The 14908-nt window shown below is 36.9% G+C and overlaps 1 protein-coding gene across 1 annotated transcript in view; it reads left to right on the top strand.

Moving 5' to 3' along the window:
• Positions 1-14908, top strand: part of LOC107095132 (sodium-dependent neutral amino acid transporter B(0)AT2-like) — a 20669-nt gene extending 5761 nt beyond the window's left edge. Inside the window, exons 2-12 of the mRNA XM_015391111.1 lie at positions 4817-5036; positions 5170-5327; positions 7791-7917; positions 8004-8179; positions 9486-9596; positions 9740-9981; positions 10089-10266; positions 11550-11751; positions 12236-12395; positions 12507-12669; positions 13589-14908. Of these exons, the coding sequence (XP_015246597.1) occupies positions 4817-5036; positions 5170-5327; positions 7791-7917; positions 8004-8179; positions 9486-9596; positions 9740-9981; positions 10089-10266; positions 11550-11751; positions 12236-12395; positions 12507-12669; positions 13589-13945 (2094 nt within the window). The 3' untranslated portion in view covers positions 13946-14908. The remainder of the gene's footprint in view (positions 1-4816; positions 5037-5169; positions 5328-7790; positions 7918-8003; positions 8180-9485; positions 9597-9739; positions 9982-10088; positions 10267-11549; positions 11752-12235; positions 12396-12506; positions 12670-13588) is intronic.

The following is a 14908-nucleotide window of genomic DNA, read 5'->3' as shown; positions in this document are numbered from 1 at the left end:
TTTAATTTTTCAAATATCAATCAGTGTGAATTATTTTTGTCATCTGAATAGAAATGTTTATCCTTGATGATATAGACCAACACATAAGTGTAGAAGAAACATCCCAGTACTTATTCCAATACATTCTCTGAAACCCTGGATGGTGATTTATCCATCTATAACTGTAATACATAAAGAAATAATTAGGTCTACCACAAAGGATCCTGCTAGAAATAAGACAACATTCCTAATTTTAACAAATTAAGTGCATTTACCCTTAATTTAAGCAGGTAAATACTATGATTTGCCAATGGAATGAGTATTTTGTACTCTTAAAATAAGATTAGATAATGCACTCTTAAAATAAGACAATGCAATTGTTTTTTTCTTATTGTACATGTATGTTGTCTTTTTCCATTGGCAATGTGTCTTACTGACCTCCTCAGTTCAAGAACAAATACACTTATTTTAGGAAAAAATTACTTTCGTTATTGAAATCTGTTAAACATGTGAACCTATATGCTTAGATCCCAGCAATAAGAGTTTCAAGTTCTTACATGATTGAATGAAACAGTTTTTTTTTCCTCCAGTTTTCAACGTCTGCACGGACTTGTCATGAACTTCAGCACCACCCACAGTACCAACCAATGCAAAGCCAACACCTCCCTACAGATTTTTTCCCTCCCGCTCCCAGTCACTCAGTGGCTGCTCTCAGCCTTGGCTCCCCTTCTCTACTTGTATATGCATATTTTTATCACAGTCACTCTCAGCTCTGCCTGTGTGTATTTATTTCTGAATACACCTGCCCTATCTGGCTGTGTCTTCAACAGTCTTTCTGGGTCATATGCCTCTTGTAATTTTCCATTCTGACTCTGTGATACTGACTAAACCAACGTCTTTAACCCTCTGAAACTCTGAAGCCGGCTCCAATCATGTCAATCTATTTTGGACCCGGCCGGTTCATCTGAGCTGACTGGAGCTGCGGATGTTTAGCAGTGAGATTTAGCTGCTTATAAATGAGCTGCTCACAGCGTTTTTTAAATTCATGAAGCATTGAAGTTGACTTTGAGGTTTTAACCTGTCTGTAGCTTAAATTTTATGTATTACATTTGTTTTTTTCATTTTTTTTCCCTCAGCCTACAATTTATACTTTTTAAAGTAGTGTTTGTTCACAAAATTATCGAGGAGAAAGGTAGCTTGATTTCAACCATAGCGTCTACACTGACACAAATCTTACTTTCACAATAATATAATAAAATCTCACAGTAAGTTTTAGATTGGATCGTTAACGTCAGCATAGGCTTTGGCTGCAACAAAGAAATTGCTGTTACAGTTTAGAAAAAGGATAGACAAACTAGAACTTCTTTAATAACAGTTATCTTTTTTTATTTTATTCATATTATCAGTTTTATCCTGACAAAGGATATGATTTAAAAACACAGATGTATCTGTTTTTTATTTTAACGAATTCAAGAACTGACCAAAAAAATGTCTTTCACTGTTGAAAAAGGGCTACTAACTACTCTCTAATTGCTCATCTCATCCTCTTTAGTTTAAATAACTTAAATGAAAACCGCTTTTTGTTGCCATTTGCTTTTCTGATATCGGTCGGGGTAAAACTTGCCTCACTTTCAGCATCACAGCGAAATCAAGAAATTGTGAGATCTTCTCTCAGTCTAAATATTCAATTTTTAGTGTTTGATCAATCATTGGTTGACTTGCTGGTGTGTTTATGTTCATTATAATTTTGTAGAGTTTAATTATGGTTCAGCTTTAATATGTATAAATGATCTCTCTCACAGTCAAATTCATGGTGATGAGCAGAAAAGGTCGTGGGATCAAATCAAGCTCTATTTATGACACTTTCAGCTTGATGTTGAAACATTGTTGTGAGGATTTTTTTTCTGAAATCTTATGTTTGGTTTAAGGCTGAAACAATTAATCACATTAATCGTGATTAATCAGTTATTGAAATAACCGTCCACTAATTTAGTAACTGATTAATAGTTAAATGGAGTATAGAGAGTGTAGAGCATGCCATTAGCTGACGAAGTGACCCATTAAGAGCAGTAATTTTACCAAACTTTAAAAAAAAAAAAAAATACCAAACTTTAAAAAATATATATATATATATATTGCATAAAAAATATTCTTGTCTGTCAATATGATCTATCCAGAAAACTTTTGTGTTACCTGTTTTATTCTGTAAAAAAATCTTCTTCAATCCTATCCGATTATTAATTGATTATTAAAAAAAAAAGACAGATTAATTGATTAGCAATATAATCCTTATTTGCAACCCTAGTTAGGTTTATACTAAAGATTTTCTGTTTTCTGGTCAGTTTATACTTCCCTGTCTGGAGAACATTAGTGCAGAAGTCCAGGTCTTCCCTCTGACAAACTTCAAATTGGTCTTTTGTTTGGTTTTGTGTTTTGTTTTTTCCAGAGAGCAAATGTTTCCTACTCAAACCCCTTGTATGAAACTTTAACTTCAGTGGTTCCTTCTTATCATATTGGCATAATGAAAGATTGTGCAAATGCGATAGGTGCTGCTCTGGGTCCCATGGATGCAGTTATTGGGTTTTGGACACTTCTTTTATCATTTTGCGGTCTGCTCTTAAGGTGAACCTGCTATGACGTGCAGCATGCTTATGATATTATGTGTTTTGCCATACCACTTTAAACAGTGTTTGGTTTAGTTAAATGAGATATTAAAACTTTAAGTTCTTAAATGTTAACAATAGCACATAATCTAATGAGTTCCAGCTAGCACTTAGCAAACTGATCAAATATAATCGGATGTTAGATTTTGTTATATACAGAGAAGGTTATTATCCATCTTTATGACCAAGGCTTGTAATAAAGTAAAAAAAAAAAAAAAGAAAGCATTTCTACCAGCTTGTGTTAATATTGGCTATAACCGTTTTCCCTACAGCTTTTGTATTCTTTTCTGCCCCTAGCAGCTGTACCTTGAACTTGGCTGTCCCAGGAACGCAAAGTTTCAGAAAGTCCTTGTCTATAGGTTCACTGACAAACTCCAATGTTGTTTTTGGAGGGTTCAAACCTTTTCCTGGCATGCTTCCCACGTAAGTCAAACATAAGCAGTATGTTTGGGGTCGTGGACTTTGACACGAACAGCCATTACCGTTATCTAGAGCTAAATTTACCAGGTTGATCAGGCCTGGGCTAGTTGGAACATCGGCTGATGATGTATTTATTTACAGTGGAGGGATTTGATTCATTTCAGCATCTTCTTTTAGATCTTTACTAAAAAATGTCAAGATTTCCTGACATCAATATTATTTGGAGGCAAATTGACCAAAACTTTCAGAGGTTCGAGATTCCTAGTTTTAGAGAACACTTTAAAACTATGAAAGCTCACAGTATCATACTGTAGGTCCTCCACCATGCTTTGCAATTGGCATAAAATGCTTTAATAATCATCTTAATTTGTCGTTGGACCACTATGAAATGTGTCCCCTGTATTTAACCCATTCCTTAGAGAGCAGTGGGCTGCCACTGTGCAGGGCCTGGGAACGTTGCTAAGCGACTCAGAGGTATTAAAGTGGCAGTCTGTTGGATTTGCAACAGGAAACCTGCAGCTTTACCTGCTATGAGCACTAGGCTAAAATTCCCCATGTTTTGAGTCCTTGCTGCTAAAAATTATTAGTTCTTATTAACTACACATTTATGCACATCATATTAGGACTTAAAGCGATTTTTTCGAACCTAGTGTCTAACTCTGTATGTCAACAGGTATGCATGCAGATAGTTTCTAATGGTTGCTATGCAGCCCCTTTTTTGGCTGTTCCCTTTTAATTTAATCACAATCCACTTCCCTGTTCTTAGTTGAGGTAAACTGGGATTGTTTTCCAGCTTGTGAACTCTTGCTCTGAATGTAAATATGACAGTTTATAGACAGGAAGCTATTTTCTGTCGTCATTTCCTGACTTCTAAACATATTTCTGTCTCACTTGAATTGTTATATCTTCCTTAAAGGAAAGCTTAGAGATAAACTGGTGTTTTCTATACAAAACAGAACAAAAATGTTGTTATCCTTGTTGAATTAATCTCTGGAGTAAATTGTTTGGGGAAAAATCTGAGCAAATGGTTTCTACTTAAACCCATTGTATGAAACTTTACGTTCAGTGGTTCCTTCTCATCATATTGGCATAATGAAAGATTATGCCAATACGATAGGTGCTGCTCTTGATCCCATGGATTCAACTTTTGGGTTTTGGGCAATTCTTTTAGCATTTTGCAGTCTGTTCTCAAGGTAAACCTGCTATGAAAGGCAGTGAGCTTATGTTAGCGGGTGTTTTGTCATACCATTTCAAATAGATTTGGGTAACTTTTACTGAAATTAAAAGGTGGATTCTTTTCAAAATTCTAATGAAAGATCATGCTTCTGAAATTCATAATAAACGATTGAAAGAGTTTTTAGACATTATCTAGCGTGTGTTTTTCTCATATTGCATCCAACAATACGTGCATGTGTTTTCTGATTCATTAGCCCCTCAGCAGTCATACCTTTGGGTCAAGTGAGAAAAATGCTTTGCCTCTTCCTCTGTTTACTATCCGTTGTTTATCTTATATAATACATTTTTTGTTGTTTAAATTGAAACTTTTGTAAAATTTCTTTTTAAATCTTTTTTTTTTTTTTTCCTTTTTCTCAAGCGATATCGAATTCAAAAAATAAATTCCATAAAAATTGCAGCATGTAGCAGAGCCTTTATAACACCTGTATCTGGACACTCTACTGGAGGGTGCTATAGTTTAGAAAAACTGGACTGGTATCCCTTTGATTTATCACCCTGCTTCCTTTGTTTTTGGCAAGATGGAGAAGGCTGCACTGGATTCCAGTGAGGAGAGAAACTGGCTGGGAGATGGCCAGGCTGAAGTGCAGCTTGCAGCCAATCCTGATACAACAGAGCCAGATGATGGAGATCGGCCTGCCTGGGATTCTAAGATCCAGTATGTTTTGGCTCAGGTCGGCTTCAGTGTGGGCTTAGGGAATGTCTGGAGGTTTCCATACCTTTGCCACCAAAATGGAGGAGGTAAGTGCCTTTAAAGAGCTTAATCTTGCAGGATAAACACAGCAAACCTCAATGTATAATAAACTTGTTACATTAAAAGGAAATAGTCAATTGCTTATTTTTTTGTTAATCTTTCTCCTTTTATTTCCTCCAGGGGCCTTCATGCTCTTGTATGTTTTTCTTTTACTGATTGTGGGAGTCCCTCTGTTTTTTATGGAGCTGGCTGCTGGCCAAAGCATTCGACAGGGAAGCATCGGCGTATGGAAGCACATCTCCCCGAAGCTGGTGGGGATTGGTTACTCCAGCTGTGTGGTGAGAGTCGCTCTTTTGAGTAAAGGCATGTAAAAGCCATGTGGAAACAGAAAACCGTACTTACTGCATTTGTTGTTTGCACAAGGTTTTAGGATTACTAACTTGTGATAATTATATTTCTGGCTTTAGAACGCTGGGTGTGTTTGAATAATCATTCCTCTGTTTTCCGCTGCTTAGCCTGTGGTATTTCTTTAGTCCCACTTTCTGTAAACGAACTTTCTTTTGATCAGTCACTGCAGAGTGTGTATACTTAGAGATGGTGGTGACTTCATTTCATGCTGTAACTTGAGAGCAGATCATGTCGCTGTGGCTTTTTGCCATTACTCTGTTGCGTGACAGTTATCTTTGCAGACAAGGTAACCTCAAAACCCATAAAGATTAGTACACACAACGTCATAATAGACATGTATCATTATTGTTTTCTATAAAGGAAATTCTTTTTTTATCTAATTTTCAGGTTATTTGTCTTCACCATGGAAGACAGCTTTAACAGCAGAACTGAGAAATAAATGTTCGCCTTTGAAATTCTGTGGTTTTATTTTCCTAAATTTGGAGTACAATCAGTTGGATTTAACTCTGCGTAAAAGTATCCTAATATGTTTGCATATTTTTAAGCAGGCCAGGTTCTGCTTTTATGGCAGCTGGGTAAGGGGTTGCAACATCAAACTACGGATGAGGAAAACAAAAATTTTTGTATGCTAATGCAGGAGAGGAGGGAATCCCCAAAAATAGCACTTATTGTACACTTGGTAAGATGTTGAAAATTGTAAATTACCCATTAATTTACTACAAAATATATTGCTGTACTACATGTACTTCAAAAAGATGTGACAGCAATTGCTTGAATGATTTTTTTTGTGCATACAGTAGCATAGTGCTCCCACCCCCTACCTGTTGCTGCTTGTTACTTGTTACTGCTGTTTTCTTCGTTCCCTTAGTAACATAAATGGAATCTTTTTGCTTTAGTCTTTGACTTAAATGTAAACATAACCTCACAATGAATTTTACAGATAGCATAATTATGGCTTTTCTATTTATTCTCTACTCCAACCAGTAAGTGTTTTTTATTTATTTTATTTCTACGTATTTATATTGCAATAATCAGTTGTATTACTCCTACTGCTTAGAGTACGGACTGATTAGAACAGTAATAATAATGCATCTTAATCAAATTACTTTTTATCCCTCTCCTTTTTTTTTTATAGAAACAGTCTACATCATACATGGATATTTAAACGTTTCTTTTTAGAAAACTAAATATTTAATTTGTGATATTTTTGGTTATGTTTTTTTATTTTCATTGTAATCTCACCACTGTGGCTAAGATACTTCACCTGCATTCCCTAGCTCTGTTGACCTGGTGACGCCTGTGTACGGCAGCCTTGTTTCTGTCAATGTGCCCCAGGGCAGCTGTGGCTACAAAGTGTAGCTTGCCACCATCAGAGTGTGTGAATGGCTCAGTACATTGTAAAGTACTTTGGTCCAGTTTCCTGAATTGAAAAAGCGCTATATAAGTACATGCCATGGCCTGACCTTTTTCATCATGTTGTTAGGCAGTAACAGCTACATTCCTGTAAATAAATTGCTTGGATAATGCTAATATATTCGCTTTCTGTCTTTATCTATTGATATCTGGACATATTTCAGTTCAGGGTTGGTCAATTTTAAAGGTTTAAAACTAAGATAAAACTTTGTTTCTCCTGCCTGCTTAGTTTTAAGCATTGTTAAATGTGATAATTAATCAGTCATCCTCTGTGTCTTTACCTTTTCTTTTTTACATCAACAGTTTTGGGATATCAGATTTCAACATACAGAGTACCTGACATGAGGCAGACTGAAATCTGCAGCAGCCAACACAGTCTCTTTAGCAGTTGATATCATAAATGAAGAAAAACATAGATATTGTTTGAGACATAAAATGACATTCCAATAGTTTATTCTTTTGGCAAGGCTGGTATAAAAAAACAAAGACCTACAAATCTAATAAATTATTTATTATTTATATCTTAAACTGAAGGCCAAGTCTTAAGCTTATCCTTTCCTAGCAATATTTCTTTACGTATGCAAACTGTAGTTTTTTTAGGAAATCTTGAGGGATTCACACAAAATAAATTCTGTCTGCAACCATTTGCTGGAACCAACATTCACAAACATCCAGTTTAAAAATGTCTATTTTCTAAGTTTTTTTTATTTGTACAAAACATTTGTTCATTTCTTATATTGTGATTCCTCTTAAACTTAAATGATGCAATCAGCCGAAAAAAGCAACCTATGGAAATTGTCACATTAATCTTGAAATAATGAATCAATAGCCAAGATCTAAAGAAAAATATATACATTTTTTTTTTCAAAAATGTTGCCAATAATTTGGCAACTTGAGTGGAAAACCATCCCATACAGTGTTAATCATATTCAAGCTCACAGCAAAACAGTCATGATTTAAGCTTTTTTTTTCTTTCTTAGGTTTGTTTTTATGTGGCTCTTTACTACAATGTCATCATTGCATGGAGCCTTTTTTACTTGGGAAATTCCTTCCAGTATCCTTTGCCGTGGGAACAGTGTCCTATTGATGTAGCCACCAATGACACAGGTACTGGCATAATGGAGTTGTTTGATCTGACATGTCAGGGAAGCACTTCGCTGAGCTATACTCTGTTATCTGTCTTCAATAAACAGTGAAGGAGTGTGCAAGTAGCTCCCCAACACCCTATTTCTGGTTCAGGAAAGCGCTGAACATCACCAACTCTATAGAGGAGTCTGGAGAGTTTAACCCCATCATGACAGGCTGCTTGTTGGCTGCTTGGGCCATCGTATCGCTGGCTATGATCAAGGGCATCAAGTCCTCTGCAAGGGTAAGAGAATCTCAATTCCATCAATGCTTTAATAATCTCCTAGTCTATTTTAAAAGGACTATAAACTATGAGGGACCTATTTTCCTTGTTAGGGCTGATGATCATCTGGCTCTGAGAGGCCACAGAAAATATATGATTTGAATCTAAATAATATCAGATTTTAAAGGTATAATGGAGGATTTTCAAATTTTTTTAAAAGACCCGCCCCCTCCACTTAAAAAAGAAAAAATCACCTGCACAACCCTGTACCACATGAGAGGGAACTCCTATTAAACGCGTGTGAGAGCGTGCACGAGCCCATTTCTCCTCGTACAGGCTCTGCTTAAAAGTTGCTGTTTTCATCTTTCAGGCAAGCTTACTTTTAAAGAGTTTGGCAATTTTTCCACTATGTCAGACTCACGTAAGTGAAAATGGTGGCAAGCACATAGGACGGCTTTTGTAAACATATCATCAGAATGATTGACAATTAGGAGGACCACTTATGTATATGATCCACCCGGGGGAAAAAAAGATCCTCCACTATACCTTTAATATCTTAAGTCAGGGGTCTTCAAGGTTTTCCAGGCCAAGGACCCCCAAACTGATGGCCAGATCGAGCGAGGACCCCCTATTTATATATATTGCATGAAATTTTGTAATATTAAACTGGTCCTATAGTCAGTCTATTTCATATAGTGTCATGTAACGATAGTAATTTCCCCCTGGGATTGTTAAAGTCTGATTCTGATTCCTTGTTGATGGGACAGGTGTTGTGAATGAAACGGTGCCCAGCTTGAAAGAGCTTCTGTGTGCATTGATGACTGAAAGATATCTTCTGCCTCCATTTATCTGTTTATTACAGTGTGTTGAATTCATGTTAATGTGTATTTAAGACATTTCAATTAATGGAAAAAAAATTCCAGGGGGGAATATAAAAAAAGTCTAATCAACCAAAACTTTTGCGACCCCCATGCAGTACCTCTGAGGACCCCCTAAGGGTCGCGGACCCCCTGTTGAAGACCTCCGTCTTAAGTTATCTGCTAAATCATTGGATTAATTAGCTCTGATCAACTGTGGAAATTAAATTTAAGTTAGGTAATAATTAGGTAATTAATGTACTTAAGCTGCATTATAGGTTCAGAAAGGTTATGTACGCTCCTCAGTTTGCACATGAGCATTATAAGTAATGTTATTTTATTTCCAGCTGAAGAAAATGTGGATGTTTTTTAAGGTCATACATTTTACTTGGACAAATGCTTCAAATTTTGCTGCTTTGAAGAAAAAATATTATTGTATATAAATGATTCTCTGTCTCTTCGGGTTTTAGGTGATGTACTTTTCTTCAGTTTTTCCCTATGTGGTGCTCTTCATTTTCCTCATTAGAGGGATGCTGTTGGATGGAGCCATGGATGGAATCACATACATGTTTTATCCTAAAGTAAGCAAGCCAAGGATGTTTTGCTAAAAAAAAATTTACGTTAATGCCATAACAAAATAAGCATTTAAAGAAAAACAAGAAGGCAGTTTGTTGTTTGTTAAAATCAGCAGCTCAGTATGATCTGCTCTTGTCATGTATTTTAGCTGGAAATTTGGGGCAACGTACAGGTGTGGCGACAGGCAGCTACACAGGTGTTCTTCGCATTGGGTCTGGGGTACGGCTCTGTTATCGCCTATTCCTCCTACAATCCGGTCAACAACAACTGCCACAGGGACGCCCTGATGGTCTCGTGTATCAACTTTATGACATCTGTGCTGGCCTCACTCGTGGTTTTCGTGGTGCTGGGTTTCCGAGCCAAGACCATTGCCTTGCAATGCATTGCTGAGTATGTATACCTACTATACTTGTGTGTTTGTGGCTAAAAGCTAAAGGCCTAATGTTTTAATTAAAAAAACACAAACCTAATAATTTTTGTGTCTAATCTCCTTTCAGAAACCTTGGTGTGTTGAATATGATGTATTCCAATGAACCCAGGCAGCAGGGGTGGCCTTCCTTCAATGTTACAGATCCAAGCTCTGTGTCTGTTCCTGAATACAGACAGTGGTACACTGAGTACGGCTCCATGTTTAATAACATCACTGACTGCAATTTGGAGGAGGAAATGAACAAGGTAAAGCTTCTTTATGATGAAGAAGAAAAGACTTTAATGATCACTCTCTGTATTTATTTATTTATTTAACGTCAGATTTCTCACTTTAATTTTACCATGAAAAGCATTTTTTAGAATGAACAGATCAAGCTTTTCTCAAAAAATCTTCTTTCCAAGTTTGAAGACGTTTTGCTTCCCATCCAGGAAGCTTTTTCAATTCGAAATGTCAGAAATAGGAGTTCGAGGCTTTATAGAGTGGACCAAAAACAAAGCCTTGTTTTGGCTTAGGAAACATGGAAATTGAACTGGAAGAGCGGGTCTGCCCTTTGTTAGCCTGCAATACCTGATACCTGTCTATGTCTCTGAAATTGGGGTCGCTAGGGGGAATGGTTGGCCTGGCTGACCAGGCAAGATGCTCTATGTGGTTGGGAGTTGCTATGATAGCAGGAAGGAATTGACTCTATTGTTGCATTGTAGGTTTTTGAAAGCTGAAACCATAGTCCACCCCCTTCATTTAAGGTTGTTTTATCTTTCTCAGCATAGAAGGCTTACTTTACACCCCTCTCAAACCACCTGTCTTCTTTGTCCAAAATGGACATTCTGGTCCCCAAAAGAATGTCCTTTGTCCATAAAGTGTAGATGTACCGCCGAGTCTTGTCTGGAGGACGTCGCTTTTCTGTGTTGGGCCATGCGTCTGTGGAGAGGTTGTTTGGTTTCTCCAATATAAAGATCAGAGCATTCCTCACTGCATTGAACTGCATACACCACTCTGCTCATATTTGGTCTGGGAGGTTTGTCCTTAGGATGCACTAGCCTCTATCTGAGGGTCTTGTTTGGTTTGAAATGTACTGGGATTTTGTATTTGGAGAAAATCCTCTTGAACGTATGGGATGGTGATGTTTTTGCATTTAATCTTCTCCCTGTTATGCTCTGCTGCATGTCTTTTGGATTTTCTAAGACAAACGTATCACCTTTCTTTTCCTCTTAATGCACCATACAGTTTTAAAATGTTGGCCTGATGTTGATCTGATAATATAGGAGAGATAAAGTAATTAAGGTGAAGAGGCGAGGCATAGTTGAAAAGTGACAAATATGAGCTACAGAAATGTTTCTTGCAGGAGGCTTGTTTCACTAATACAAACATTTTATGATATGCTGTTATAGAAAGAAACTATATAAAAGGAGGTTATCTCAATGTTTAGGATGTCTAAAGATCTATATAGTCAAACAGAGCATCAGGAGGAATCTGCAGTATAATTTGTATTATCTAAGTTCTATTCAGTCCTCTTCTTTGTGTTTGTCAGGGCGTGGAAGGGACCGGCCTGGCATTCATAGCATTCACTGAGGTGATGGCGCTCTTCCCGGCCAGCCCCTTCTGGTCCACGCTGTTTTTCCTGATGCTCCTCAACCTGGGCCTGAGCACCATGTTTGGGACCATGCAGGGAATCCTCACGCCTCTCATGGACAACTTTAAGCTCTTGGGGCGCCATCGAACCCTCCTCACAGGTACTAGAGCACACAATACTTTAGAGCATGCAATACTTTAGAGCATGCAATACTTTAGAGCATGCAGTAGCCGGCAGTTTCTTTGGCAGAATTCATACAGTGATTTTGGCTTGTAAATTCTTTGACAATATTTGAAACTGTCAGCAGAGATGCTTTAGGATGAACTGAGCCCCCTTTCCAGCAATATGTATAAGGTCCAGCTGAAGATTTCCTTGTTTTTATTAAACTACAACCTATGAACTACTTCAACGTATCTTTTGGGGATTTTACATCATAGCTTATCATTTTAAGAAAGATAAATATTTGTTTTGGATTTTGGGGGGTGGAGCAAGTAATTAGTTATTTTTTAAGTCTTGCCTGAAGACTTTTATTGGATTTATATTGAAAAAAACAATATATAAATGAAAAAGGTTGTTGTTGTTTTTTTTTGGTTGCTCAGAGTTATTTTTATAAACATCTTGCTGTGTTTCTGCCTGTTTTTCAGTGTTCAGCTGCGTTTTGGGGTTCATCATCGGATTATTGTTCACCCAACGATCCGGAAATTATTTTGTGACAATGTTTGACGACTATTCTGCAACCCTTCCACTCGTCATCGTTGTAATTTTCGAAACAATCAGTGTGGCGTGGGTTTATGGCACAGATCGGTAAGAGATCATCACTATTTCTAGCATTTTTTACTAACTTGTTTCATGGTCATGTCATCTCTTTTTTTTAACTAAAATACCTGCCTTGTTGAATGTTTCTCATCTCCACAGTTTCCTGGATGATATTGAAATCATGCTCAAGTGGCGCCCTCCAGTGGTTTACAAATATCTCTGGAAATATGTGTGTTTGCTGGCCATGATTGGTCTTCTTGCTGCCAGTTTACTGCGAATGGTTTTCAAGCGACCCACATACACTGCCTGGAATCAAACAGCAGTAAGATTCACTTGTTTTAATCTGACTTATAAGTTTAAAGCTAAACTAATAGTTTATGTTTTAAATATTGCAAACTAGAATTTATGTCAGCTTTGGTTTAAAATGTAAAGAAATTGTTGTTAATTTGTCTCACCTTTTCACTACATTTTCTTTCTCCACTTCAACCACGTGAATTATTTAGAATATTGTTTACAGTTAATTTCTTTCTTTATATATATATATATATATAATTTAATATCTAGATTTAGTAAACACATTATAATATAATGTGTTTTATTTCTTTCATAAAGCCCAGATTTAGTTTCTCTTTTCTTCTCTTCGACCTCCGAAACACTTTGTTTATTAACTGTACTGTTGTCAGTATTGGGTCTTGCATAGAGGATTTCAGTCTGTGGCACTACTGAGGTATAATTGAAGCCTTGGTTGCATTTATAGCAGCATCCAGCTTGTCTGTTTTCCTTAATCGCCTAAAGTTTTCCTTCTACTCAACTTTCTATTAATATAGTCGGATACAGCCCTCTGTGAACAACCAGGATTAAATTATGTCCTCATGAGTTTTTGATCATCTAACATTTTCATTCAAATTATATTTTTTTTATTAGTTAAAATTTTCTAAGCTATTAAGAAACTGAAAGGTTTTATTTTTTGTTTGCCTCAGTTGAAAGCAATGGTTAGCTAATAATAATAGGAATAAAAGCTTATAGTGTATCAGTCTTCTTATAATAAATTTATTTTGAAAAGAGGGTGTTTCAATTTTTCATTTTGTTACTAATGCATCAACGTTTTTTTTATGTAGATGCATTTGTGCAAGAAATCAAGTCAGTGTTAACTAAATATAGAGGCTCACAGGCTTCTTTAGCTTGGTTTTTAGCCTCAGTGCCACCTTGTTCACCCTCTGCTCTCCTGTTTGTCTTTTCAGGCTTCAGAGATGACTCTTGAGTACCCAAGCTGGGCCCTGGCTATGATTGTCATGCTCATAGTGTTCGCCAGCCTCCCTGTGCCTGTCGGCTACATCCATTCCATGCTTAAAAGCCGCACCGCCCTTGACGTTCCTCCTCAGGAGGGCCCTGGCCCAGAGGTGCACCGCGAACTGTATACCAAATGCAACTCCAACGATCAGCTGGACTCCAACTCTCATCCGGTATCCTGTGAAGAAGATGGGGTTCCTCCCAGGACTTCCTTTCTGCTGGTGGGCAATGAGCAATACAGGCTCTTGCCCCAGCAGGAGGAGGAGGGGGAAGAGGGAGAGGAAGAGGAGCAAGACACAGGGGTCTGAGGATGATATTTGGGCCGATAAAAATTTGAACTGTGATGAGGAAAAGCAAGAGGAGGGAAAGAAAACAACAGTATAGACTAAAGTGAAAACAGTCAGTTACAGCATTTTTTATTTTTCATTTTTTTATCAGAGCAATTATCTCGGTTTGCACCATAATATTCCCCAACACTAGTGTTAATAAGCCTAAATCGTTGAAGTATTTATATCAAATCCAACTCCTCTGTTTGGCTTCCTACCTCCACTTTCTGAACTTTGCATAAGCTACCTGAAAAGGGACATGCAACTGGTTGTACTACCTTCATAACTAAGCTGCTGGTGATGAATCAGGCCACCAGTCCGCTAAGAGGAGGATCTTTTTAGATAAAAATTAATTTGCCAAAGCAACTATACTTTTAAGAAACTGTGATGTATTTGCATGTCTGCGTGTAAAAGTGGTGTGAATGTGCGCGTTTTTGTGATTAGTGATATGAAATTGGAGCAACTGAAAGATGGAGCTTAGCATTCTAATGTCTTCACAAGACAACATATCAGGCACCATCCTGTCTTTGCTTTTATTTGTCTTATTTTAGGGTTGACTCATTATTTCTCTTAGGGGAGCTTTTATCTTTTGTTGTTTCACACATTTTAAGGTTGGCGGCTTGTTTCTACACTACACTGTCCTGTTTGTTACTGTGGAGTGTTGTTTGCTGGGTAATACGTAATCAAGATGACCAACAAAGAAACCACAAGTTCAACCCTTTTCAAAAGATATAAATAACTAAAGTCATTTGTTTTACTTTGTTGTGAACTGAGTATGAGAAAAATGAAATAAATATTCTTAATTTTAAAGGTTGAAATTATGGCAAAAACATACTTAAATGGTAACTAATTAAAGAAAAAAATTAAAGGATCAGTATTGAATTATTCAATGATGAGGAAATAAGCCATTTTAAACCAAAAATAGATTAGAAAGATTTTTTGTGT

The sequence above is a fragment of the Cyprinodon variegatus genome, unplaced genomic scaffold, assembly GCF_000732505.1.
Source record: "Cyprinodon variegatus isolate N-32 unplaced genomic scaffold, C_variegatus-1.0 Scaffold525, whole genome shotgun sequence".
Classification (NCBI taxonomy): Eukaryota; Metazoa; Chordata; class Actinopteri; order Cyprinodontiformes; family Cyprinodontidae; genus Cyprinodon; species Cyprinodon variegatus.
The sequence above is the reverse complement of the archived record's forward strand: the minus strand, read 5'-3'. Positions and strand labels throughout refer to the sequence as shown.